At 42.6% G+C, this 27,970-nt stretch overlaps 2 protein-coding genes across 8 annotated transcripts in view; one reads left to right on the forward strand and one right to left on the reverse strand.

Annotated features, from left to right (window-relative positions):
- Positions 1-19,229, reverse strand: part of CFAP61 (cilia and flagella associated protein 61) — a 209,147-nt gene extending 189,918 nt beyond the window's left edge. Inside the window, exon 1 of one of the 7 annotated variants that reach the window (XM_039528376.1) lies at positions 18,592-19,229. In XM_039528376.1, the coding sequence (XP_039384310.1) occupies positions 18,592-18,670 (79 nt within the window). In that variant the 5' untranslated portion in view covers positions 18,671-19,229. Of the gene's footprint in view, positions 1-1,610; positions 1,818-1,964; positions 2,462-2,533; positions 2,640-6,511; positions 6,689-18,591 lie in introns of those variants that run through there. The other 6 variants (XM_039528379.1, XM_039528377.1, XM_039528380.1 and 3 more) reach the window with 6 other exon arrangements.
- On the forward strand, positions 2,438-27,342 carry CRNKL1 (crooked neck pre-mRNA splicing factor 1). Its single transcript, XM_039528382.1, has 14 exons — positions 2,438-2,726; positions 9,282-9,434; positions 10,868-10,959; positions 11,078-11,236; positions 11,609-11,775; positions 12,481-12,659; positions 14,683-14,853; positions 16,053-16,244; positions 17,169-17,228; positions 19,474-19,554; positions 22,171-22,410; positions 24,586-24,687; positions 26,389-26,637; positions 27,078-27,342. The coding sequence occupies exons 1-14, from the start codon at positions 2,679-2,681 to the stop codon at positions 27,243-27,245; spliced, it is 2,061 nt and encodes a 686-aa protein (XP_039384316.1). The 5' UTR covers positions 2,438-2,678; the 3' UTR covers positions 27,246-27,342.
- Positions 27,343-27,970: the final 628 nt, after the last annotated feature.

Genomic DNA, 27,970 nt, shown 5'->3' on the forward strand with positions numbered 1-27,970 from the left:
GCATGAAATGGTTTCACATTTAGTTGCAGACATTTCTATAATGCTCATCATCATAGTATCCGACCGTTTCAAACTATTTGTCCAAAAGCCAAGTTTTTAAATCAATAAGATTATTTACACTTCAGGAAGAAGGGAAGGCTTTACTGAATAGCCCTAACCCTGGATGCAAATAAAAATCTATTTTGCAGTTCCATGTGCAGTGTGTTTGTAGTGTCCTTATAACCCATTTTGTCTTTTGTATACCTAACAGTTCCATAATATATAATGTGATATGAATTCAGTCCAACTGTGATTAACCAACAAAAACTTATCATAGTTACCTTTCAATTCTGTTGCCACCTAACATTAAAGTTTAAATGTATACATACCCAATAATGTCACAATTTAAAGTAAAAAAACCCAAGCATTAAGGTATGAAAATGAACAGTTCAAATACCATCATAGTTCGTACAATAACTCACAAACAAGATTATATGTAAAATATAACACTGCCCAGTCAATAAATAAATAAATAAATAAATACATCTTCACTGTGCTCGCCATCCCCACCCAGACTCTAGCTATAGACTAGAAAAACTTTTATACTCATCCACTCTACATCATATACATTTCCAATATCAGCTGCAACCCCAGGCAAACCACCACCATCCCAAGTATGGCCCACACATCCTCGCTCAGAACATCTACCAGCACACCTGTGTAATATGGGGCAGAGACAACAACATCTCATCTGATATCGTCCCCTTTATAGAATAGAGACATGAGCCCACCCCAACTTCCCATTATAGTCAAGAGGCCACACCATGCAGTATCATAGGTCCCAGTCCTGCATGTTTATATTTGCGGATCTCTATGCTCGCACTGAGACCAGTTTGTTTGAATGGAATTACATTGATGTGGTTCTCTGAGCAGAATTGGGCCTTACTGCCCATATACATTCCAGAACCAACATCTTCCCATCCGCCATTCCAATATTGGGCAAAAGACTCAGTCTACCCCATCCACTGTCCCTGCAGGAACTGGGAACCTCACTTTACCCTCCACATTCACCATCCTAGTGAGTCAGACACCTCACTTTCCAGATACAGACTTCGCATCCAGCATTACTCATTCCATGCTACACATACATTAGAGGCCACTGATCTCAGACTACCTCATTCAGCAGAACAGTGGAGAAGAAAATGGCAATGACGTCTGTAGAATTAATAATATTTTCCTGCATAAACAATATTTTAAATAAATGTCTTAAATTATAATACTTATGATGACAGATATATTTTGGTTAGAGAGTTGATAGTTAATGAAGGCTGATTTTTAGAATGGGCAAAGAGAAGGCTCCACTTAATACACATTTACTTAAAAGGTTGTATGAACTGAACTTGAATATTTATCTACTTTTCCTTAACTGTTCATGTCCACACTTTTAAACTGATAGGCTTTTTAAGAATTGTAATTGTACCATATACCTCAATTTTAACTTTTAATGGTAAATAAAAACTTTAATTCTAAGCTTGTGGATTGCTGTCAACGTCCACTGCAGCCGCCCTGATTTCTGCTCCCAGCAGCCTCCACACCCAGCACTGGCTCTGCCCCCAGAGACCATCACACACCTTTGCCAATCCTGAAAACCAAAGGGGTATTGTGTCTATTTTTGTTTGGGCTGGGGAGGTGCAACCAAGAATTGTAACTGAGAGTGGGTGAGTGCGGGGGGGCATAGCTCAAAAAGTTTGAAAACCGCTGGACTATCCTGACAGTGGGCTGTTGGGTTTGAGGGAGAGAGGACTCTGGGGGTGGGCTGAGGTTTGGACTGGACAGGGGTGAGCTTTGGCCCTATGCCGTCAGTCTGGGCTGCATTTTAGAACAAGTGGGAAATTCATTAGCTCACAGGCCCTTTTCCCTTTGGCTTGCTAGCACAGATCTGCTGTCTGGAGACGACTCTGTGGTGGCGATCCTGTTGCACTTACAATAAAGGCTACACTGCCACAAGAATCTGCCCCTTCTACAGGGAGCAACGGTCCTTCGACGGGCTGGCTTGCCACTGGCACGTGGGTCTGCAGGTGCCAACAGGAGTCCACGGGAAGTGGGGCTGCAAGGACAAGGGACGCGCCAGGTGGCAGCTAGCCAGCCTGTTTCCTCCATTGCAACCCCCTTCCTATGCCCCTCCCACCTAGCAATACAGGGGAGCGCAGGATGGCCGCAATCCCCAACACCTGGGTGCTCATGACCCCGCTGGGCGAGCTCTGGCAGCTGCCGTTCTCGGGCGGGCCGTTAGGGGGCAGCGCAGAGCAGGCGGACCCGGGGGAGAGAAGGCGGGAATGGGACGCGCTGCATGCTGGGAGTTGTAGTCTCCGTGGGGGGGGGCGCGTAGTCCCAAGGTGAGGGGAGCTGTGCGATATGGGGCCCCTGTTTGGGGTGTCCCAGTCCCGTGAGCGCCTCCTCCCCGGACTCCCAGAGCGTCGCGGACGTTCCGTCGGGCGCGGTGCGGCCGGTGGTCCCCCCGGGTCAGCGCTAAGAGGAACCGGCGACGACTCACCTGGGACGTAGCGGTTCCGCCGCAGCCGCCGCTGGAAGACGCGCGGCCGCCGTTACTGTGGCAACAACCCAGGCGACGCTGCGCGGGGTGAGAGGTGAAGGGTCAGGGCGGGGTCGACGGAGCTCGGGCTCAGAGCGGCGGCAACATGGCGTCTACGGCGGCTGGGAAGCAGCGAATCCCCAAAGTGGCGAAGGTGCGGGGGGGTGGCTGTCAGCGCTGGGCGGGGGGAATAACCCTGTTCCCCCGGGGCCCGGACATGGGTGTGACCGACCCCGGGGGGCGGCAGGATCGGGGCGCCCAGGGAAAGGAGACCGGGGGGGGGTGCCTGGAGGGGGAGGCAGAGTGGAGGGAACGGCGGGAGCGGGTGAAAGTTCTCGGAGGTCGGGGGGTCTGTAGGAGGGGAATTGGGGAGAAAGGGCAAAGCAGGGTGCCAGGGAATTGGGGACCTGTGACTGGGGTGGGGGCCTGGGAATTGGGGGACTGAGGTGGAGGCGCTCAGGGGTGCCAGGGAAGTGGGGGACCTGTGACCGCGGGGTGGGGGGCTCGGGGAATTGGGGGGACCTGTGACCGGGGGGAAAGGGGGGTTCAGGGGTGCCGGGGAATTGGGGGACCTGTGACTGGGGGCTCAGGGGCTCAGGGGTGCTGGGGATTGGGGGACCTGTGACCGTGGGGTGGGGGCTCAGGGAATTGGGGGACCTGTGACCAGGGGTGGGGGAAAGGGGGTTCAGGGGTGCCAGGGAATTGGGGGACCTCTGACTGGGGGCCTGGGGGCCTCAGGGGTGCCGGGGATTGGGGGACCTGTGACCGCGGGGTGGGGTGCCGGGGATTGGGGGACCTGTGACTGGGGAAAGGGGGGCTCAGGGGTGCCAGGGAATTGGGGGGACCTGTGACTGGGGGGCTCGGGGGGGCTCAGGGGTGCTGGGGAATTGGGGGACCTGTGACTGGGGGGCTCGGGGAATTGGGGGGACCGGGAGGTGGAGGCGCTCGGGGGTGCCAGGGAATTGGGGGACCTTTGATGGGGGAAAAGGGGGCTCAGAGGTGCTGGGGGATTGGGGGACCTGTGACCGGGGGGTGCCCAGTTGGACCGGGGAAGGGGATGAGGGAGAGAGGGCAGTGGGGAAAGTGGGTATGGTGGGGTCGCTGGTGCGAGTGCTGCTGGAAATACTGTAGCTTTTGCATAGTGCTCTGTTGCTAGCTGTAACATAGAGCACGAGCCCAGCTACGGGGGGGGGGCTTCATTTTAGAAACAGTTTCGCTCACTTTTTTTTTTAAAGTACAACACAGTCATGTGTTTCCACACACACACCCTCTGTAATAGTTCTCATGATTGTTGCTTGAAAACTAACTTTTATCTGATCAAACACACATGCTGGTGGACCATTATGGGATACACGCTGAGGGATGTTAGTACTAAATAAGGGACATTTCTTAGAATGGTGGAGCATCCTTGTTTCATGGAGAAAAATATGTTATGCTTCCCCATTTTCTTCATCCCATGGTTCCAAAGCAGTTGGAAACTTCTACTAAAATGACCAGCAGTTAAATGATTAGCAATTGTAGTTATTTAAAATACAAAAGGTCAGTTTGTCCATCTCAGACTTACTGGGCAAAATTCAGCCCCCCTGCACTGACTTACACCAGGATCTGAATGTGGCCCATTGTTGTGCATGTCCCTTTGGGAATGACATGTCCCCTTGGGAAAGTTTCTCAACAACTAAAAAGGCCAAAAACACAGTTTTCAAATAAAATCTTAAATATTAAGGAAACAGATGAGACCACCAGAAAAGTGCTGGTATGGAGTTAACACAAAGCACTACTTCCGTTCAACCCATTTATAGTGTTTCTTTTAAAAAACCAAGTCCAGATTCCATGTACTCACAGTTTCAAAGCCATTTTTAGTTTAAAGAATGTGAAAATAACCCAACAGTGTGTGTGTGTGTGGAGGGTGGCGGGGACAAAGCTGAACTGAAGGTTACAGATAAGTTATCCCAGCTGTTTGGTCTTGGAAAAATGGCACCTGTGAACCACTGATGTGGCTACAGCACTAGTAGCAATGCGGGAGACTGAAGTGTACAGAGGGGGAGGGTATTTTAACTGCCATCAAAATCCCCATGTTTTAATGGGGAGATTGTCTTGTGGATCATTTCCACTCCCATTTCCTATCCCATCACCTCCCTGTGGCAACTACTGCACCTGTTAACATAGACAAGTAAAATTAGGAAAGTATCAGAAGTATCTTTTAAAGCTATATTTTAATGACGCTTAGTAGCTGTCAGTGAAGAGAAGGAGCCAGCACTGTATGAGCAGCTAACCCTCTCAGTTTGATGGATTGTATGACACCATGGTTAAAAACACCTGAGCCTTGTCTACACTACAGTTGCCAATGTTGCTACCATTGGTGGAGACTTGTGTCTTTTAATGTAGTCAAGTTACGGTGATTTTCAGTCTTTAGTGTTCAGAAAGGTAATTTGAATTAATGCATCTCCTTAAAATAAATAGGCTTGGAAGGATTAGATTTTAATAAATGTTAGCAATCATCAGTTTCTCCTTCAAGTAACAAGCAGTTCCCATCATTAATAAAGTTACAGAGAAGGAAGGTTAAACATATGTTGCAGTCTTTTGCTCTCAGTCAGGTAATAAATCATGAATAGAAATACAGATTTCCCATGGCATTTTTAAAAATCAAAAGTCAGAGTGGTTGTGGTAAATGTAGTAAAAATCACAGGTTACTAAGTTTACTGTGACTGCTCCCCAAATTTTGATTAACAAAATAATGCCCCTCTCCTCACCCTGCCACCTGCAGCAGCACCCTCTGCTTCCAGCACCACAACCCTAATCCCAGTCTGGTGTGGAGGGAGGCTGGGGAGCAAGCTCACCTCTCTGTTGCAGCCCCTGGTCACGCCAGGCTGGGCCTATCATCCTGCTCCAGGCATTGAGATCTGGCATGTGAGGTTGCAAAGATGTTCAGGTTTCTTCCTTTTCCCCACATTGGTCAGGTGGGCCAAATCAGAACAGCGCTGCAACCCAGTGCACCAGATCACAATGTCACTCACTGAAGTTTGCACCCCACCCCTGGTCATGACAGAGCATCCAGGGTGGTCAAACCTGAATAGGGCTGTGACCCGGTGCTCCTGGTCACAACACTCAGGGCAGGGAGCCAGGCTCAGCCATAGGAGCTGCTGCTGCAGGGTGAGTCATGGACACAGAAGCAAGTCACAGGCAAAGGGGAAAATCATGCTCTCTGTGACTTTCCCCCTCACTGTGACAAACCGAATCCTGGAGTACTGACTGATGAAATAAGATGCTGAATCACTGCGTCTATGGACATTATTTTGACTAAATACCGATGTAGGCAGTGACCATACACTGAGTTAAATCATGGCAGACGCTTCACCTCCTTGGTGCCCGATTGACATTGCTGGTGGGCGAAGGCCTGCATGCTGCCCCACTGACTGCAGGAGAGCTCTGTGTACACACACAGGCTACCGCTATGAAGCTTTGGGCCAGTTTAAGGGTTTACTAGATTTTTAATTTCCTGCTAGTGCAAATTCATCCACATTAATTTTTTTAAAAATACTTGTAATTCATAAGTAACAAAAATGGAATCCTCCAATAATTATTGCTAGGTATAGCATTGCTGCCATAATAACAACAACATATAATCAGTTATTACTAAGGCCTTGGTCCTGGACTCAGTCCCCACATGGGTGTCTTCTACACCCACGTGGAGCCCCATTGACCCAAACAGACCATTCTTTGCAAGCCAATCGTCTGACTTTCAGAAGGCTGACCAGAATTGTGACTAAAACTCTGGTCCTGCAAACGTGTGCTTTAGGGCTGACCAGAAAGCAAGAATTCCATTTCATGAAAAAAATTCTGTGTTTCAATATCTGGATGAAACCCTGACCATTCAAAAGTGAGTGAGTGTAAGCAAGAGCAAGCACCCCTCTTTGAGTAGCCAGTGGGTAAGGCACTCACCTGGGATGTGGGAGGACCCAGGTTCAAGTCCGCGCTCTGCCTGATTTGCTGCTTTATCTACTACCCTGTAGAGCAGTGGTATTCAATTAAAATTTCTGGTGGACTAAATAAGTCAATGTCCAAATGTTGCCAGGTCAGAGGGCTGTTCAGGTGTTTGCTCTGTAGTAAGCCTGCTACTGGCCACAGGTTGCAATCTTTAAAGAAAGGTGTGATAGGTATTATTTATTAATCTCAAAGTAAAAGGCTAAGCATGCCAGTGGATAGGACTACAACATAATCTTGCAAACAAATTATTATACAAATACACTGTAATGCTATTAAAACATCATGCTATTAATGTTAATTCTATTATAACTATTAAATTAAAATTAGAAGTTCATTCATTTCCTGTGAGTTTAACTTCTAATTTCCCTTTCTTACTGCTTGAAATATTGACACTCTTGCACTGTTCCCCCCCCCACACCTTCCCAAAAAAGTACTGTGCAGTCAGTTTAACTAATGAAAGTACGTCAGTTACTGATCACTTTATGTTCCATAAGCATTTGATTAAGTGCCTGATTAAAAGTGTATCACCATAAATCAAAATGCATCAACACAGTCTAGTTCCATTGTGTTTAAATGTAAATGAAAAATTTCTAAATTAAATACATGGCATGATGGTAAACATAGGGAAAATAAACTTAAGTGCATCTGCCCAGTTCCCATCAGTTCTGCCCTGTTGCCTCCCTGCATCTTCCCAGCCTGGTGGTTCTCAACCTATTTAACATTGTAGGCCACGTATGTACCTCTCTGTTTTATGTGGGCCACATCCACACAATATATATACTACCTGTATGGCCCTAAGGATGTCACATAGGCCACAGTTGTGCGCCGATTGGGCCATGGGTTGAGAACCACTGGCCCAGCCCATCCTGCTTCCAGCCTCACTTCTCCTACTGGGTTCTTCACCCCCCAATCCCAGTCCAAGGGGAGGGGGGCTGCGGTGGTATCCCTCTGCCTCCCCCTTCTAGGCAACTCCAGGGGTCCCTCATCCCCTGCTTCCCTGGCTGGGTGTGAAAGGGAAGGAAGAGCCATCCCGGCTTATAGCAGGGAGGGGGTAAAAAGGAGTGGAGCTATCTTGAGCTGCAAGGTTCTTTCTGCACCCTTCTCCTCCACCCTTCTTGTAAGCAGGAATAGCTCCCCCCACCCCTTCCTGTGAGAATAGATTGGGTTCCTGAGGGGCGGGGGAGTGAGCACCACTGTTTCCTGAGGAACTCCAATTGGCTGCTTTTGAGGGTATGAAGGAACAGCTAATGCCCAGCAGCGGGCCAAACAGAAGTCCCTGGTGGCAGGATCTAGCCTGCGGGCTGCCAATTGAAGAACAGTGCCATAGTCTCATTCTCTCTCACTCTGGCTCAATGGATACAGCTCCAACGGGAGATGTTGAGAAAGACCTATCTGAGAATAGCTAATACTCTGGTGGTTTGGGCAATCAGCTGGGATGTGGGCGACCCAGGTTTAGGTCCCTGCTCTGAATCAGGGAGAGCAGGAATTTGGGTGTTTTACATTCCAAGTGAGTGCCCTGATCATTGGGCTATTGGCTATTCTGGTTAAGTGTTTTTTTTTCCTGATTTTGACCATAAATTCCATCTGGGACCTGAAAAAACTTCCCAATGAAAGTCTACGTTTCTGTGAAAAGTTCTGGCTTTGACAAATCAGCATTTTCCAATGAAAAAGTATCCTAAAAAAATTCCCATGTGGTTCTGGCATGCATGTCTTTAGCTTTATGAGTGTGAATAATCCTGTTGTTCAATGAAACTACTCATGTGCATAAAATTAAGTATATGAGTGTTTTCAGGATTGGAGCCTTACTCCGTATTCCAAAAAATGTTGAAACTCCTGGCTTTATACTTTACTTTTTCCCTAACAGATGATATTCATGTTTTTTGTAGTTGTGGTATCTGTAATCCAGTCAATAGTTTATATGACATTTTTTTCAGAGGTATGGGGTCACCTGGTTGGCCCCACTTTAAACTTTCTAAATCCAACCTTTTATGAAACTTGTAATATCAGTAGAATGTTTACACCATTTTTTTGAAAAGCGAAGAGTTTTTAAAACAAATGAATATTGCTCTTCAGTTTTGAAACAGTACTGAAAATGTGAAACCAGAGTTAAACAAGCAACACTGGTTTTCATTGTCCAATGCTAAAAGTAAAGAAAGGACATAAATAGTCAAGTTGGAGTTTAAAAATTCTTTCATACTTAATATCAAGGAGTTATCAGTAACATAGGTAAAAAGTAAAGTTGTCTGTGGTATGATTTTTTTACTTTACGGTATTTTTAAAAAAATGAGGCTATCATATTCCCAACTTTACATGTCATCTGATAAATAAATGAAGGTTTCCAAATCTATTTTCATATTTAATTTTTTCCCCCCAAGGTAGGTGGTCATCTCGGTCCCAGATATACTTGCATGAATACACTTCTAAGACTTGTTCCAACATATCCAATCTTTTTGCACTCTAGGCAGGGTTATAGCTTCTGAGTTTGACATTTTTTATGGGGTGAAATGGACACAGAAACAAGTATTTTATATTTGGTGTTGCTATTTCCTGTCTGTTTGCAAATTCAGTTCAGTTTATTTCTCAGCCAGTCACCAAATCCTACTCCTTTGTATATTTCACATATTAAATCATTGGGTCAACTCACTTTTTGGGGGGTTTTCAGTATTTTATGAGTGTAGAAAAATATAAGATTACCAAAAAAATGAAATGTTTTCTTCTTCCAAAGGTGAAAAACAAAGCGCCAGCAGAAGTACAGATCACAGCAGAACAGCTGTTAAGAGAAGCAAAGGAAAGAGAACTTGAACTTCTTCCACCACCTCCGCAACAAAAGATCACAGATGAAGAAGAGCTAAATGACTACAAGCTTCGAAAACGGAAGGTAAGTGCACAAGCGACTTGATGCTCCTGTACAGTACTAAGAAGCTAGCATATTTTTAAACTTTACTAAACGTTTTCATTCATTCTTCATTAACTTCAAAGAGAGAAAATAGATATTCTGTGGTTTTAAGGTAAAATCACAAATAGCTGTTTAAGGGTACTTAACCTGTTCCCTTTAAACAATTAAATGCACAGTTTTTTAGAATTTGGATTTAGTAGCAAATTAACAGTATAACTTATTATGATTTTGTATTGGAAACTGTATGTATACTGTTAATTAGTCTATTCATATGTGCTCGAATCTTGAGAGGTAGGCTGTAGAAAAAGGGAAGAAGAGTAAAAATCAGCCAGAAGGAGGGAATAGGGATGTGCTGGCCGCAACTTCCCGCAGCTCCCATTGGCCGGACACAGTGAACCGCAGCCACTGGGAGCTGCAGGGGGCCGTGCCAGTGGATGGCCAATGTAAACAAAATGTCTCGCAGCCCGCCAATGGATTACCCTGATGGGTTGCTTGGCAAAAGGGCCGCGTCGACCCCTGGTGTCTAGTGTCTGAATGCTTATTGAAGCTACTCTCCAAAGGGATGTGAATTTAGAGCCCCTGAGTGAGGATTAGGGCCCTGTTGTGCTGAGGGCTATACAAAGGGTTATCTCCATTCATACCCAATCTGTTAGATAGGAATGAGACTGAGATGTTAGTTGGACATAGGTTGGGGGCAATCTGTGACACTGAATGTGCCATCTCTGCTGCATCCAGTTGTGGAAACGCTTCATTATGGAACTGAAAACTTGCCTCCTGGCATTTGGTTACATAAATGAGAGTCATAATATACTTAGTCAAGAAGAGGCAGAGTTCCTAGGCATCTCTCACGGCCTATAAACTCTAGTAAAGTATGTGCATGTTATAGATGTTTGGACCATTGGGAAGTACGAAGTGCTGGCATGTCTGATATCAGATACTTCCATCAAGTGATCAGTTTATAGCCACAAAAGAATGCATGTTGCATGTTTAAATTAATATATTGTCAGTGTTGTGTGCAAAGATTGAGCCCCATAACTTCAATTAATGTTACTATTAAAATATCCAAACAAAGGGGTTTTAAAAAGAATTTTGAATGCTGTTACAATTGTTAGTCCATTGGTGTTACAGATGGATACAGGCTTACAGTTCTCCTATGATCTACACTTATCACAACTCCAGCTACATTTCTAACTGCTCAGGTACATGACTTAGGAAACCCCTTATTCATTTTGATCTCAAAGTTAAGCTATTGTAACTTCTGTTTAAATTAATTGTAATATGTTTGGAATTTTTAGTCCAATCTATTGATATCTTGTTTTTGAGTTACCAGTACATCACTCTTGGTTTATAATGGGATCTTTCTGCATAGAGAAACATTTTACTTTTTTAAAAATAAATTATAACTTTCTTCTTAGACCTTTGAAGATAATATAAGAAAAAACAGGACTGTTATCAGTAACTGGATAAAGTACGCACAATGGGAGGAAAGCCTAAAAGAAATACAAAGGTAATTATGAAGATGGGCATCTCTCACATGCCTTCAAGAATATGTGCAACTAATATTGTCAGAGTTCTTGAACTGCATCATACATGCATTTACTTCAACAATGTTGTTTGCTTTCCAGAGCTCGTTCCATCTACGAGCGTGCTTTAGACGTGGACTACAGAAATGTCACCCTCTGGCTGAAGTATGCAGAAATGGAAATGAAGAACCGCCAGGTTAACCATGCCCGCAATATCTGGGATCGAGCCATCACTACCCTCCCCAGGGTCAACCAGTTCTGGTGAGTTTTCAGATAGTAGAACTCGCTATTTCACCTCTAATAATAAAAACAATTGATCTTTCACTTAGTGAAAAAGAAAAATGTCTGCATATGCAAATACAGTCTTCAACATCTCTGGTGTTTGAGTTTTCTTTTTCTCAGACTCTGCAAGCTAATATTAAAAAAAGGCTCACACTACTGGAAAGTCCATTCCTCCCCACCCCCCTTTGGATTGTAATCTCACCAGGATAGGGGTTTGGCACAATGGGGCCTCTGGACAATTCTGTGGTGCAAATAATGAATACCACCAAAAGAGTTACCTATAAATAATAATTGTGTTAAGTACATTTCTAAATGGTTTTGTCAATGATAGCTCGTTTGCCTTTTTTAAAGGTACAAGTATACTTACATGGAAGAGATGTTGGGGAACGTTGCTGGAGCACGTCAGGTGTTTGAACGCTGGATGGAGTGGCAACCGGAGGAACAAGCTTGGCATTCCTACATTAATTTTGAACTGAGATACAAGGAGGTGGAGAGGGCACGCACTATTTATGAGAGATATATCCTTTTTAGAACAGTGTGTCTTGCACTTACATTTAGATCCACATTTTACATTTCATCCTTATCCATCTTAAATGCCCATGAATTTGTATGTGACTTTTCTCCACCTTAGTTGTATTGTGAGCAACAAACATTGCTAATACCTAGGAGTACACGTGGACAGTGAAATTCAGTTAAATGAGTATAAATGTCCTGGAAGAGCTTGTAATTTAACTGTCCCACAATAGGTGTATATTTCTGGCTTGAAAGATGCTGACAGTTAAAGCACTGTAACAAACAACAACAAAACAACACATGCAAAAACAGTAAATGTTACAAAGCACTGCAGTAAAATGTGGTGGGTCACATATGAGAGCACTTTGGAAGTTTGCATTTAAAAATTGCTGTGAGGTAGAGGGTTACTTCTCTCTTCTTAGATATTTGCCCCTCCTTACTGCCAGAGCTACTAAAAGTTTTTCCTCCTCCTCTTATATTTTCCTTTCTTTTTTTAATTCATTATTTTTCCTTCCTAAAAACTGTAGGGCCTGAGTCTGAAACCCCCTGAGTGTGGAACACCCCTTCACCACCTTCTTCTACTTCTTGGGCATGTTCTTTGCATGGTTCATCTTTAACTATTGTTCTCACATGATCCATGGTCATGTGATCCCTGGGAAGAATGGAATTTGAAATGGAGAACTGTTACTATTTCCTTAACATTTCTATACTTGTCATTGTGCATCCTGATGTTAAGAATTGGATCAAGTACGCCCGCTTTGAAGAGAAACACAGTTACTTTGCCCATGCAAGAAAAGTATATGAGAGAGCAGTAGAGTTCTTTGGAGAAGAACATATGAATGAGCATTTGTTTGTGGCCTTTGCAAAATTTGAGGAGAACCAGAAAGAAGTAAGGACTTGCTAAAGTGTATTGAACTAATATAAAAATGCAGATGTCTTGTTGAATGTTGTGCTCTGCGCCATTTAGAATTCTCTTTGGCTGTAGTTTCTTGGCATCTTGACGGAGTTCATAGTACTCGTGTGCAGAATGTAGTAACAAGGAGGCTTGGTTTTGTTTATATTTGCCTTTTATTGATATCAATGGAAACTTATTCTCTTCTTGTTAACTTGAGCAAGATACAATTGCTTGCCATCAGTAGACTTGGGCCCTGATCTGGCAAACACTTATGCACATGAACTAATGGGATTAACTCAGTGGCAGTGCTCACATGGGTAAGTTTCTGCAGGATCATGGCTAGAGCCCTGCAAGTTTGCGGATATCCGCAGACTATGTTTGTGGATTGGATGCAGATACAAATTTTGTAATCGCACAGGGCTCTAATTGTGGCCTAAATTTGTCTTTTTACCCAATATATGAGAAATTTGCAGGGATAAACAGTTGGAGCATTAGTAACAACACACTAAAAACATCCTAAAAGTTAAAACATAACTTAAAAAAATCCACCCACTTAAGAATTAACCTGAAACTTTAAACAAGAGACGAGGAGAGGGTGGGGTCCAACACAGGTTAAAAATAGGACCCAAAATTGTTGTTTTATATTTTATATATGGTATGAGCTGGATCTTCAGCTGGTGTATCAGCTTGGTTCCACTATCATCATGGAGCTACACTCGCTGACTCCAGCTGAGGGTCTGGCTCAGTACCTACTTTTCTGCACAGATTTGCCTACAGTACCATGCTTCCTCATCTAACTCTGAACAACGTTTTCTAATTCTGGTATACACCAAACACTGTCCCCTTGTAGAGCTTTTGTGACAAGCTAGGGAGCCTAAAGAACCCTGTGATACACTGGGTCTCATTGCTCTTGGTTTAAATGTCCTTGTCGGATTTATTTTTATAAAGCGTGGATTCAGTCTAAAAGTATCAACTGGAGAGAAGTTTCATTAGGAAAAACGGTACTTAGAGCCAAACGTCTTGGTGTACAATTTTCCCTTGTTGATTTGATATCTTTTAGATTCCTTGTGTGAACCCTGCTTGCCATAGAACATTTCCATAAAGCATCATGTACTCGCACCCTTTTATCTCCTACCAATGATCCTTGCTTTGTTTGTCAGATTTCCAGCCCCTTTGATGTTACCATGCGGGTGCTTGTTGTAGGTTCTTATTTGTGGTGTAAGGCAGGGTTTGTGGCTTATCATTACGTTGCTGTTTTTTAACATGGTCATATCATGATTGTTGACTTATCAGCAATATGAAAAACAAGTTTTGCATGTTACTATTAATTAACCTGATTGGCCTCTAGGTGCTCCCACCATTTTATGACCTCACTGTGCTAGGTGCTCTACAAACAAAGTCCTGGCCCTAGAGAGTATCTTGATATGTTTTTAAAGCCTATACAATTACTGTGCAACAAAGTAGTCCAGAGTGTGTTTCTGCTGTATTCCCCATTTCATTTTCTCTCTGTAGTAACCCACTGAGGCACCTGCATCTCTGCTTTCCTGTATATTAGGTAAAAGGCTTTTTTCTCTCTTCCTCTCCTTGGGCCTGCTCCTGTTCCCACTTAAATTAGTGGCAAAACTCCCAGTTACTTCTGTGGTGCAGGATCAGACCTTTGGTGCCAATTCTTCAATATGCCAGTGGCTTTTGATTTTGCTCCTTTCTTTGATAGCAATGCCATGCTTTGCAGTGTAGAAGGCAAGTGATATTTCAGCTTAAATTGATGGCAGTAATACAATTATTCCAAGTTTTACTCCTCACAGAGTTCCTGACAGAATGCATGTTAGTCCTGTGATAAAAAAGGCAAAACATTTATATTTAAAAGTTGCTGTGTACTCAGTGAGAGATTGAAATGTCCTTTACCTTTAGCAAACTAATCTACTTCTAGCTATGGATTACGGGGAATGGAAGAAAGGAGATGTTTTATAAAATGTATTACAAATCATTTCGATTTGTCATGTGTTAATGTTTTCAGTTTGAGAGGGTGAGAGTGATCTACAAATATGCCCTGGATAGAATTCCAAAACAGGAGGCCCAAGAACTCTTCAAAAATTACACTGTCTTTGAAAAGAAGTTTGGAGACAGAAGAGGCATTGAAGACATTATTGTCAGCAAAAGGAGATTCCAGTACGAAGAGGAAGTGAAGGTAAGTGTTGATCTAGAGGCTTACAGCTGTGTAAACACTTTCCAATCTCCAGTGCTGAATGGGATTCTCATGAGTCTAGTGGTATTGAGGCACTTGCTTTTAGAGGGCATGTGTGGGTCATATGAAATCATTGAATTTTTAGTTTAATCGTAACTTATCTGCAAGTGATACAAGTTTCTCTGGAGCTCCTCATACTGCATTTAAAACATCTAGTTGTTGGATTTAATGGGAATTGGGCTACAGCGGGTACATGTCAATTGAGTGGGATAGATTCAGTTCCACTACATGAACTACAGAAAGGGTAACAAAAACTAGCCTAATCTTGGGTTTCTTTGGGGTTTTTTAGAACTGCATACTGGCTTTAAATATTTAATGTCTCTCAATCATAGTTAAACCTAACAACTCTCTTTCCCTCTCATCTAGAAACTTAAACATTCTGGGTATTTATCAGCTTTGGGGTCTACAGCTTCATGATATCATGAGTGTTTTGGCCTTTAACTTGACATATTCCAAAATTAACTGCTAGGATATGAATTATTAATTTTTTCTTTATCCACCATGGTGTTGCCAAGAAACTGATGCAACGGAGGGGTTATAGTTTCAAATTTTTAAGTGGAAAGATTGAGGGAAGGAATGAAATTAGTGCTTTGATTGTCTTTTCCACTTCTCTTAGTAATTAATATCACATAGACTGTGACACCTGCCTGACAACCCATTTAGTCAAATACAAATCAAAGCCAGGATTTTGTTCCTTTGGAACATAGTTACCATATTTGCAAATTGCACTGTTGCTGATAGTCAGTTATTAGATTTAAGTTCGGTTCATATACTTGTCCACAGACATTTACAAAACATCTTAGTTCTGTCTAACTGTGTTTGGGCGGTGGGGGGAAATCTGGCATGCCCACTTTCTATTAAATGTAACTGTTAAATTGCTGAAGCCATACAATGGTGACAATTCTTTCCCGCTCTAGTTGTTCATTTTAACCCTCATGAATCTCTCTGAATAAAAGCCGCAAAAATGCCTAAATGACTTAAACATTCGAACATTTTTACCTTTCATTAATATTTCAGTGAATAATTTAGAAAAACATAGATGTACAAGTTTATAGATGTACACAGTTCTGCTTTAAACTATAGGGAGAGGAACCTGTGTTATAATTGCATTAATGAAATGGTTTCCCATCCCTTTCCGGAAGGCTAATCCCCACAATTACGATGCATGGTTTGATTACTTGCGGTTGGTTGAAAGTGATGCAGATCCTGATACCGTACGTGAAGTTTATGAAAGAGCCATTGCCAACGTTCCACCAATTCAAGAGAAGAGACATTGGAAGAGATACATATATCTCTGGATCAACTATGCATTGTATGAAGAACTGGAGGCAAAGGTAAAAACATGAGTCTCCTCTTTTTCCACATCTGGCTGTGACGTACTAAGTAAGATGCTGTCTGGTTCTGAGTTCTTATTAAATAAGCAAAATCTGTTGTCTCATTTAATTTGCAAAACTGAAATGGGGTTTGACTTTCTAGGCAGAGCTGTTATTTTTCTCTAAAAAATTAAACTTTCTACTTATAACAGACATTTAAATTATATGCTTATCTCTGGTAATTTGCCATGAACCGAACAGTCATTTTGTGGAAGTACCCTGTGAAGTTGCTAATGGTACATCCTTCAACATTTTCCCCAATCCACACCGATAACCTATTGGTATAGAAAAGTAGAACCAAGCCACCTCAGGCTTAGCTAAATTACCCATGGCAGGCTGTTGTCTGAACTCACATTTTGTGGTAGCATTTTCAAATTCAGTAAAACTACACGTTAAAAATGACGCTTGCAGGGAATATCTGAAATCCTTCTTACTCTGGCCTCAGACGTTGAGTAAATGATATAAGTTACTAGTGGAAATAGAACCTCCTTTTCCATGTTTATAATCAGTCATTTTGTAGTTGCTTTAAAGTTTTGTTTAATATGATTACATAGCATCATAGCTATTCTTCTACAAAAACATTCCCACTATAAGGGTAAAAGGTCTGTAACCCTTACCATAATACTTTGGTCTAAAAAGTGGTCTGTACTCTTGATCCTAACATTAAACCTTGATGGGCCAGCTTTTTAGATTTGTGCACACAAATGGGTTTTTTTTTTTTAAAGATAGTTTAGTTTGCACAGTTTTAAACATTTAGCCTTAAACATACTCCTCCAAAAATTCCTTAGTTTCAGAATGTAACTTGTTAAATCAGAATTTTATTAGAGCCATGCAATAATCTTTGTGTCGAATAGAATATTTAACCCAGTTTGCTTGTCCTTTCAGGATCCAGAACGAACCAGACAGGTATATCAAGCATGTGTGGAACTGATTCCCCACAAAAAGGTATGGCTTGTCTAATGGGTCTAGTGCGAAACCCTGACTGGCTCAAAACACACTATTCAAAATCCTGAAGATTGCCTACCCCTGTACTGCCCAGGTCTACATGCGCCTCCCTGGTAACAAGAGATCAATTGGACTGTTCCCTTCTCAGTCAGCAGGGGATGCAGGGCTCATAGACCCACAGAAGAATCACCAGCATAGACATTAGTCTTTGTTCTGGAATATGAATGAGAGGGTTACTCTGGATTTTGATTAGGTTAGATCAGGGGTTGGCAACCTTTTAGAAGTGGTGTTGCCAAGACTTCATTTATTTACTCTGATTTAAGGTTTCGTGTGCCAGTAATACATTTTAACATTTTTAGAAGGTCTCTTTCTATGAGTCTTTAATATATAACTGAACTATTGTTGTATGTAAAGTAAATAAGGTTTTTGAAATGTTTAAGAAGCTTCATTTAAAATTAAATTAAAATGCAGAGCCCCCCGGACTGGTGGCCAGGACCCGGGCAGTGTGAGTGCCACTGAAAATCAGCTTGCATGCCTCCTTTGGCATGCGTGCCATAGGTTGCCTACCCCTGGGTTAGATATACAAACACTGCTTTCTCCTTCTCTATGTTTTGTTTTTGCCTCTTATGAAGTTGATTCTAGTCCCTTATTTAAAAAAGAAATATTTAATCAGTAAATAGTGCCTATGTGGGCATAATAGCAATCTGGTAGACGTTTATGGTATATGAGTAACAGCAGGCCAAATGTGCTACTTGTATTTCCTAATATAGGAATTGTACTCAGGGTATTTTTCACTTCTTTTCTCAGAACATTAAATGTACACATTATTTCACCTTGTTACAGTGATCAAGGTACAGTCTAGCATATTAGTGACTTGCTTAATATTATCCCCATACAAGCCCTGTTTCCTTGTTTAATGGAAAAAAATGTTTTTAAAGCTGCTACGGGTGAATTAGAGAGAAGATGCTATTCTGCTTCACAAAATGGAAACTTGTGACAGTGAAAATGTGGATGTACATTTTGTTTTTAATTTTAAAAGTTTAATGTTACAGTTAAAGAATCTTCCCTATATTAGCCTGGTCCATTTGGACTCAAGTCTTTATATTTTTGATTTTCTTTTTTCCTAGTATAGATAGTACTAACTTGATTTGTTTTGTTAGAAGAAATTAATTTTAATTTATGTGTCATGGCTGTTGGAAACAGTTGTATGTCATATTTCCTCTTCCCTTGTGGCATTGTCCTGATCTATGCAGTCTATTCAGTTCTTAAAGACATCTCTCAAAAGCCTTAATTTGCAAGGTATAGCTTTTTTTCTTCCTGTGGGAGAACAGTTTCTGCCAGTCACTGTCACGGGTTCACTCACCAGCACAGCTGGCCCTGCTGGCCATCACAGGGATTAGCTCTGCTACCCAGTGCACCCTCGCCTGTGGTGCCCTGCCCATTGTCAACACCACCTGCTGACTGACTTAAGTCCAAGTACTGCAGTGTCCTCTTCATGACTTAGCCCTCTGGCCATGTCACCATCCTCATTTTTCCCCCTTCTGGGGGTGGTATCTCAGTTCTATAGTCTAGCCACTTCCCCAGTAGCAACTGGGAGTGGACCCAGGCCTGCCCACTACTCTAGGTCCCAGCCCTCTTATTCCTCTCACTGCTGCTATGTCTCCCTGGGCCACTTCCCCATGACCCCAGTACCTTCTTCGACCTTCCTCAGGGCATTTGGCTGCTCAGTCCTGGAAGCCAGCAAGGAGCTCCTCTTGCTCCATGGATTCTGCCAGCAGTTGCTCTGTCCATGGTGCTGCAGGTCTCTCAGCCTGTTAAAGATGCAGTGTTCACTCCTTGTGCTCCCAGTACCAACTGAACCTGCTCTGCTGCCCTGCAGCTCCCTTTTATGTGAGCCCACTGGGCCCTGATTGGCTGCCCCATACAGCTTCCCTCTAATTGGCTGCTTCCTGCACAGCCTCCCTAGGGCTCTGTTAACCTCTTCTCTGCCAGTGTGGGATGATCACCCTATCATAGTCATGAATAAATTGTTTTTGTCATGATAAATTGTTTTGGATTGTGTAACATTCACCTGTTCAGCAGAATAATATTGTTAATTCAAATAAGACTATCCATGCAGTTACAGTAATGTTACTTGACTCTACACAGTCAGTAAAAAACTGAAATAATTTCTGAAACTACATAAGTAGCATTATTTGCTAAGAATCCATCTAAGCCAAATGTGTCTTGATTTTTTTTCTTCCAGTTTACATTTGCCAAAATGTGGCTGTTGTATGCTCAGTTTGAAATAAGACAGAAAAATCTTCCATTTGCCAGAAGAGCTTTGGTAAGTAAAGGAAGACAAGAGGGTAATTACTGAATTGTCTTTTAGAAACTTAAGAATTTTAGGGTTAACAGAGTTGAAAGAACTTTGAAAAGTCTCTTCTTTACAACTCATCTAAGCAAATCAAAATGTCTACACGTATTTGAGACCTGCCTGTCCCATATATGCTGTTGTGTGTATTTTAAAGGCAGGCATGGCTTTGTTTAGAGGTTTGGATAAACCTGGAAGTAATGAAGCTCCACTTGTTTCAGCTGGAAAGCATTCAGCTGAGAAGCCAGAGAATCACCTTTCTGTGCTTATAGAGTATTAATTGGTAGATGAATTGAAAACATTTAAAAAACACCCTTGATCTGTGAGAACTCTGAGCATCCAGGTAATAGGACTTGTTTCCTGGGAGTTTTGAATGCAACGTCCAGAATAATAGCTAAAGCAATACAAGGACTTTGGACAGTCTCCTACGAAACTGCATCAAGCCCTTGGCACCGAATTTAGTAACACACTAGTGCCTCTCCAAAGATGGAGTCGGCTTTGACAGAAGCCTCTTTTAAATGAAAATCTTTCCCTTTCCCTCTCCCTCCACTCTTAGTTTTCCAGTAGTCTTGGTTAAAAACTGAGGCATTTTACTTGTGACCTAGGAAAAGCTAGTCAGGTAATGATGAAGTCACTCTTCTTGCTGTGAGGAGACATCTGTTTCTTTGCAGATAAAACAGATCAGGTTTGTTGTGTTTTACGGTGGCAGAGCAGGGTTTGGGAGTAAATATGAATGTCTTCTCTGGCTGAGAGTGTGCTGCTTGATCGCTGAAATGCTGGAGGAGCTTTGCCTGCTTAGTTGGACTCTTGCCCTTGGCTGGTAAAATGAAGCAGAGGGTTAAGTCCACTGTGAAGTTAATGCCTCCCTGCAGGAGGACAGTCTGCCATCTGTCCTTCTGTGCTGCTGTTAGGGCTTTTCTCAAGATGCCATCTCTTCACATTGGCATGCTCACCAATTATCACTGTCTCTAACCTTCCCATTTGGGGATAGGTAATTTAGTAGGTTCTAAAGAGGTAGTTGTGATCCCATTTAGAAATCTTAGATTTCCTTGACCCTTTCAAAGACCAGTTTTTGATTTGGGTATGTTAGGGAAATTGTGCTTGTTTCCTCGATTGAAAATTTCTTACTAGCTCAACTTGGATAGTACTGGCCACCAGGTTTTGTTGATATAGCTCTAGTCCCTGTCTGGCCCTGACGTTGTTGTTGGTATGCAGTTCCATTCTTTCTTCACAATGAGATCCCAAAAGGACATAATCACTCTTCTGTCCAGAGCTTTTCTAGAAGGTATTGCAAGGTTCCGTTCTCTCTCTCTCACACTCATACACAGTCAACATATGTGAGGCTCCTGCTTTTGAGCTGTCATCAGTATGCAGATAACACACTGTTCTGCCTCATTTTCATTGGACCCATATACTGTGGGGTCTTTGCTTTCCCAATATTTGTGAGAGATTAGGACTTGGATGACAGCAAATTGGAGCTTAATCTGGATAAAACAAAGGTAATGGTGGGAGAAATGGAGGAAAGAAGTGGGTGGATGTAGCATGGGTAGTCATGTGTTGGAACTGATGACTTGATTGGTAATGCATGTGAACTGAATGCTAATGCTAGCTTAGCTTATGGCTTCTTTGATTTGTAGTGAGTATATTGATAGGGTGTGACTCTCATGCATTTTCTAAGTGTAAGGAAGGTTTTGTGGGGGTCTATATTGAGGGAGTGTGTGGACTTTGGTTTAAAAAGTCAGTTACTTTAGCTCATGGGCAAAGATTTAGATACTGGACGCATTTTATAAATATTGGAATATTTTTGCCTTCATTGTCTCCCTCAGAAGTGATTGGGGAGGGGCGTGAGTTTCGTTGTTCCAGTATAACAGTCCAGTAATGCTGGAGACACATGGCTTGTCCCTTCTTCCCTGTCCTCAGGCACTCCTATCTGAGAGGTTCTCAAACTATGAATCACAGAATGCTACCTCTTGGGTTGCCATCATGGCTGGGCATGTGGTGGTGGTGGTGGTTCTACTTGTTTTCAGCTCCTAAAGTGAATTAAAAGGAGCTAAAATACATTCAGTACTTTTCTAAACTTACTTGCCCTGGTAGTTATTACTGTAGGCACCCGACGGTTGTTGTGCAATTGTGAGTAGGAGGGGAGGTGGTCCCTGCGACCATATTTATTAAGATGTGGTTCACCCTATGAATATATTTATGGACCTCTTACCTGGAGGATCAGAGGCTGGAGCCATCCTTTGTGGAGTGACAGTCTTGAGACTCAGAAGATGAAGCACTCATTTGCATAAGCTCAGTTTTGAGTGATGTCTCATGGAGAAACATTATACACGTGAACACTGTCTGCAACAAGTTATAAGTTTTCCGTCTTCAGAGCACTAATTAGATACTTTATGCACTTGTTAGTTTTGTAATGATCTGGCTGAATCAGTACTAGTTAGATTTCACACTAATCCTGATTGGAGTAGTCAACAGAAACTGTAGTGAAACAGATTAATTTAAATGCTACTAATGAACAGTAAGTGGACATTGAAAAAAGCACTTCTTCATAGAGATGGCATTAGTAGTTACTGTTTTTTCGTTTTACAGGGAACGTCCATAGGAAAATGCCCAAAGAACAAACTATTTAAAGGCTACATTGAACTGGAGCTACAACTGCGGGAGTTCGATCGCTGCCGGAAACTGTATGAAAAATTCCTGGAGTTTACACCTGAAAACTGCACGTCATGGATTAAATTTGCTGAGTTAGAAACCATTCTTGGTGATACTGACAGAGCCCGGGCAATATACGAATTGGCTATTGGTCAACCTCGGTTAGACATGCCAGAGGTAAGGGGGTAAATGAAGAACTCTGAAGTAACCTATTCAACACACTGCTTGGTTGCGGGGCAATCAGCTAACTGCTAATACAGCAGTGGGCAAACTTTTTTGGCCCAAGGGCCACATCTGGGAATAGAAATTGTATGGCAGGCCATGAATGCTCACGAAATTGGGGCTGGAGTGCAGGACAAGATGAAGGCTCTGGCTGGGGGTGCAGGCTCCAGGATGGGGCCAAAAATGAGTTCAGGGTGCGGCAGGGGGCTCCGGGCTGGGAGGGTAGAGTGCGCGGGTCAGGGCTCTGGCTGGGGATGAGGGGTTTGGGGTGTAGGAGGGCACTCCGGGCTGGGACTGAGGGGTTCAGATGGTGGGAGGGGGATCAGGGCTGGGGCAGGAGGTTGGGGCATGGAGGGGGTGGCTCAGGGGTGCAGGCTCCGGGCGGCACTTACCTCAAGTGGTTTCTGGAAGCAGCGGCATGTTCCCTCTCCGGCTCCTCCGCGGAGGCATGACCAGGCAGCTCTGCTGCATGCTGCCCCATCCGCAAGCGCTGCCCCTGCAGCTCCCGTTGTTCGCAGTTCTCGACCAATGGGAGCTGCGTGGGTGGCGCTTGGGGCAGGGGCAGCGTGCAGAGCAGAGCCCCCTGGCTGCCCCTATGCACAGGAGCCTGGGGGGGGGGGACACAACAGGACGACATGCTGCTGCTTCCAGGAGATGTGCGGAGTGGCCCCTGACCCCGCTCCCCAGCTGGAGCTCAAGGGCCGGGACTCACGGGCCATAGTTTGCCCACCCTGTGCTAATAGGAACATAGGACTTGTCATGGTATATTAGACCAGTGGTCCATTTAATCCAGCTCAGCTACATCTTCAGCAGGTGGTATACACGTCCACAATAAACAAGTGTGGTGTAACATGCCTAAGGGAATAATTTTCTAATCCTAAGCAGTTCGTGGTTGGCTTGTGTCTGTAGCATGAGGGCTGACACTGCTTATATCTCATCCTAGCTAGTATAAGTGGGCATTCTGTATGTATCTAATTCTTTGCCTCAATATTTGGTAGCCATGTGTTCCAGTTTTTAAAAAATTATTGCCTCGGTATTAGATATGAGGTTGCTAGAGTCAGGGTTGCGTAATATCAAGTTTGCGCTCTCGCTCTGTGTGTGTGTGTGTGTGTGTGTGTGTATATATATATATATATATATAAATAAAATGGTGCAATACATATGTTTGTAAAATAAAATAGCTCACAGTTCTGTTCTTACCAGTTTAGATGCACTGGACACTACAGCTTACCTGTCTACTTCGGTTGCTTGCACATAATGACTTTTCTGAGGCTGCACTCCAGTGTTTTGTAGTTTCCTCCTTATATAGCTCATCAGTCTTCTAGGGTGTCTTCAAATAATTTGTTACTTATAGGATGTGTCTGTTCAGTTCGCCATGTTCTCTACTCATGGCCTAAGCTATCATTTATAAACTAATTATATATAACTACATCCCTCCCTTTACATACCTAGAATGTTGTGTCTCTCAGTTTCAATTGCCTCAAGTTAAAAGTATTGCAATGGCAAATTAATGTCTCCCCCACTTATTTCTACAGCTCACTGTTCATTCTGGACAGTGCTCCCATTATTGAGATAGTGTCTGTCGAGCAACTTGTTATCCACTTTTCCCATGATATTAAATGTTCCATATAAGTGTAAGCAGCTCACAGACCCACAAGTTTTGCCTTAGAGCAGAAATCTTGCAGCATCCTCTTTTCAATCAGTCCAAAGGCAAGCAGAGTATCGAACGGTTTCCTTTGCCTCATTGTTCACATTTTCCCATTGTTTTTCTGACTCTTTGCCTCTTAAATCCCTTTTCAGCCTCTTTCCTCCATCTAAATTCTAATGATTTGATGTCCTCTCTTTCTCATGGAACCCCAATGTTTCATTCAGCCCAGAACCAGTTATTCACTCACTTGTTTGTGATAGTGGGTTCTGTCCTTTGTCCTGTTACCCTTACCTAGCGCTAGAGATTAGAGGTGATATTATGTGTGACAGTAATACCTAGTACTGCCTTAATGTTCAAAATTATTTGGCTACCTTTCTATTTGGTAACCTCTATACCTAAATTCTTAAGGCTTGTATTATAAAGTGCATTGAACAATCATAACTTCAAGAGTTTTGAATTTAGACTGACACATTCTCTCTCAGGTTCTTTGGAAATCCTACATTGACTTTGAAATTGAGCAAGAAGAGTATGAGAAAACAAGAAACCTTTACCGCAGATTGCTTCAGCGGACACAGCATGTCAAGGTAATGTTTGTGTAGCCACAACTGATCATACATAAGAACGGCCATACTGGGGCAGACCAAAGGTCCAGCTAGCCCAGTATCCTGCCTTCCAATAGTGGCCAATGCCAGGTGCCCCAGAGGGAATGAACAGAACAAGTGATCCATTCCTTGTCACCCATTCCCAGCTTCTGGCAAACAGGGGTTAGAGACACAATCCCTGCCCATCCTGGCTAATAGCCACTGATGGACCTATCCTCCCTGAATTTAGCTAGTTCTTTTTTGATCACTGTTATAGTCTTGGCCTTCACAACATCCTCTGGCAAGGAGTTCCACAGATTGACTGTGTTGTGTGAAAAAATATTTCTGTTTGTTTTAAACCTGCTGCCTATTAATTCCATTTGGTGGTCCCTAGTTCTTGTTATGAGGAGGACTAAATAACATTTACTTTCTCCAAACCAGTCATGATTTTATAGACCTCTGTCATATCCCCCCTTAGTCATCTCTTTTCCAAGATGAAAAGTCCCAATCTTATTAATCTCTCCTCATACGGCAGCCGTTCCATACCCATAATCATTTTTTTTGCCCTTTTCTGAACCTTTTCCAATTCCAATATATCTTTAAGATGTGGCGATCACATCTGCACACAGTATTCAAGATGCGGTAATACCATGGATTTATACAGAGGCAGTATATTTTCTGTCTTATTATCTTTCACTTTCTTAATGATTCCCAACATTCTATGTGCCAGAGTCAGAATCCAGGAAGGAATCTCGGCTACTTCAGTGGTGTGGCATTTTAAAATTAACCATCAACATTATTCTGTGGGGACCTTCATGACTCAGGGCATTGGGAATAAGTAAGGGAAAATGTTAGTATTGCTAAATGACACGTTTAGAGATAAGAGATGTCTTTATATCTTTCTATTAAAAAAGGATCACTCTGCAGAAGCCCTGGCTTACTAGGACTTAGAGGCTGCTTTGCTTCTTATGCCAGGTTTCCTATGCTTCCCACATTTGGAAAATTATCTTGACAACCCCACAATGGCTATAAAATTAATTTTAAAAGAGAGAAAAAACTAAATCAGTTCTGCAGAAGCATGTCTGTTCTTCTGAGCAGCCATGGTCTCTTTAAAAAAAAAAAACTGCTCAAAAAATTGCAGACGCTTTGACAAACAACCAGCCATAGCACTGTGATTTAGTTCTTTGATTTCACTAAATTCAGCCAGGTTTATGATGACCACAAATAATAGCCAGCTGGTGGCAAAGTGGCTTACAGAAAATGAATTGGGAGTGTTAATCCAGTTTCTTCTGGTCAGGCTACCAAAAACTGGCAGAAAATTGAGTAGAAAGACGAAAGATAGAGTGAACCAAGACACTAGTCTTACCCCCCTTATAATTATGTGGGGTCTCTAAGATCGGGTTTGATGCAAGATTTCTGCGAAGACAACCTTCAGCCTTGTTGAAATCACTTCCCTCTTAAAAAAAAAAAAAAAAGGAAACAATGGTAGTCTGCTGTAAAACCAGAATATTCTTCAATACTAAAATGGGCTGTAACCAAATCTTACTCTGACATGAGTTTTGTCTAGCTGGTTGTTTATAATGCTTGAAAAAGTGCTGAAACTAACATAGATGGTTTCCAGCTTGGCCACATCCTGCTGGTTTTTATTGTAATTACATTTTCACAATGAAATTTCCATTAGATTTTGCTCTGCTTTTCCTCTAGGTATGGATCAGTTTTGCTCAGTTTGAACTTTCTGCGGGAAAAGAGGAGAGCTTGCTAAGATGCAGACAGGTATACGAAGAGGCTAATAAAACAATGCGAAACTGCGAAGAGAAGGAGGAGAGACTCATGCTTCTGGAATCCTGGAGAAACTTTGAAGAGGAGTTTGGAACAGATTGCAATAAAGAGAGAGTAGATAAACTTATGCCAGATAAAGTCAAGAAGAGAAGAAAATTAAAGGCTGAAGATGGGGTAAGAGTAAAGGCTGGGAAAATAAAATGGCACCTACAATCACAGGAAGTTGTTTGTGTACAATACATTATTATAGTGCATCTATGAGACTAAACTAATTTAGTTGAACTATGCGCATGGTGTTATTTCTGAGAATAAAGGCTAAGTGTAATCAGGCTATTCAAATCTCTCTTCTGTCTGCATTCTCCCTTTTAGTTACATATAAGAGAGGCAGCAACATTAATGGGCAGTGGGCTCCATGCCCTACTGATTCCTTAATTTTAGCAGTCCGCTAACGAATGAAGAATAAAAACCTCAGTTCTGGTTTAGCCCTTAGCTCTCACTGCCATGCTTGTTAGAGAGGAGGATTCAGCGTACTCCAGGAACTTAATGTTCTTACTGTGAAAACATGTGTTCAGACTAAATAAACTAACCTGTGGCTTGTACTTTTCTTTTTCTAGTCCGACGCTGGCTGGGAGGAATATTATGATTATATCTTTCCAGAAGATGCTGCCAACCAGCCCAACCTCAAATTGCTTGCTATGGCTAAACTTTGGAAGAAACAGCAACAAGAAAATGAGGCTGAAGAGATGGATCCAGACAAGGACATTGATGAGAGCGAATCCTAACGCTGCATTTCTCCTCCGCTGCCCCCCTGTGCATTTGACTTTTGTACAGTATTTCATCTGTGATTGACTGAATAAATGTATTTGAATAACTTTTTAATACGGCTACGTTGTTAGAAAAGTGCCAAGCAGGTGACCCCTTTCCTAGGAGACTGCGTATGAACCTCGTTTAACACTTTCTAAATTCTCCCTAAATTCCTTTTCACATTCTCTGTAGCTGGAAATGGAACACATACAGTCCAGTTGTTTTCTAAGCCTTGTACAGGGGACTTAACACTTTCATTATATGCCAGTGTGCAGATGTTAATTTTTTTTCAGTGAGTTAAATATTTGCCCACCCTCTCTAGCTTTAAAGCTAAAGGTCAATTTGAGTTTAATAACAATCCATTCAGCTAGAACTTCCCAGGGAGGTATTGGACTGGGGCCATGGCTACACCATGGGGGTAAATCAACCTAACTCATGAATTACATAGCTTAGGTTGAGTTACTGCAGTGTCTACACCACGCTAGGTGGACAGGAGACATTCTCCCATTGACTTACCTTATGCTTCTCGTTCCAGTGGAGTACCAGAGTCACTGGGAGAGCCTCTTCCCTAGACCCGCTAAATCGACCCCCCAGTGCATTAATCGCCGCAGACATGCCCTGGGACTCAAAAGTTGGATTCTATTCCCAACTGTTGTTGTGTAGCCCTGCAGGCAAGTCACTTCACCGCTCTGTAAAACAGGGG

The sequence above is a fragment of the Mauremys reevesii genome, linkage group 3 (genome assembly GCF_016161935.1).
Source record: "Mauremys reevesii isolate NIE-2019 linkage group 3, ASM1616193v1, whole genome shotgun sequence".
Lineage (NCBI taxonomy): Eukaryota > Metazoa > Chordata > Testudines > Geoemydidae > Mauremys > Mauremys reevesii.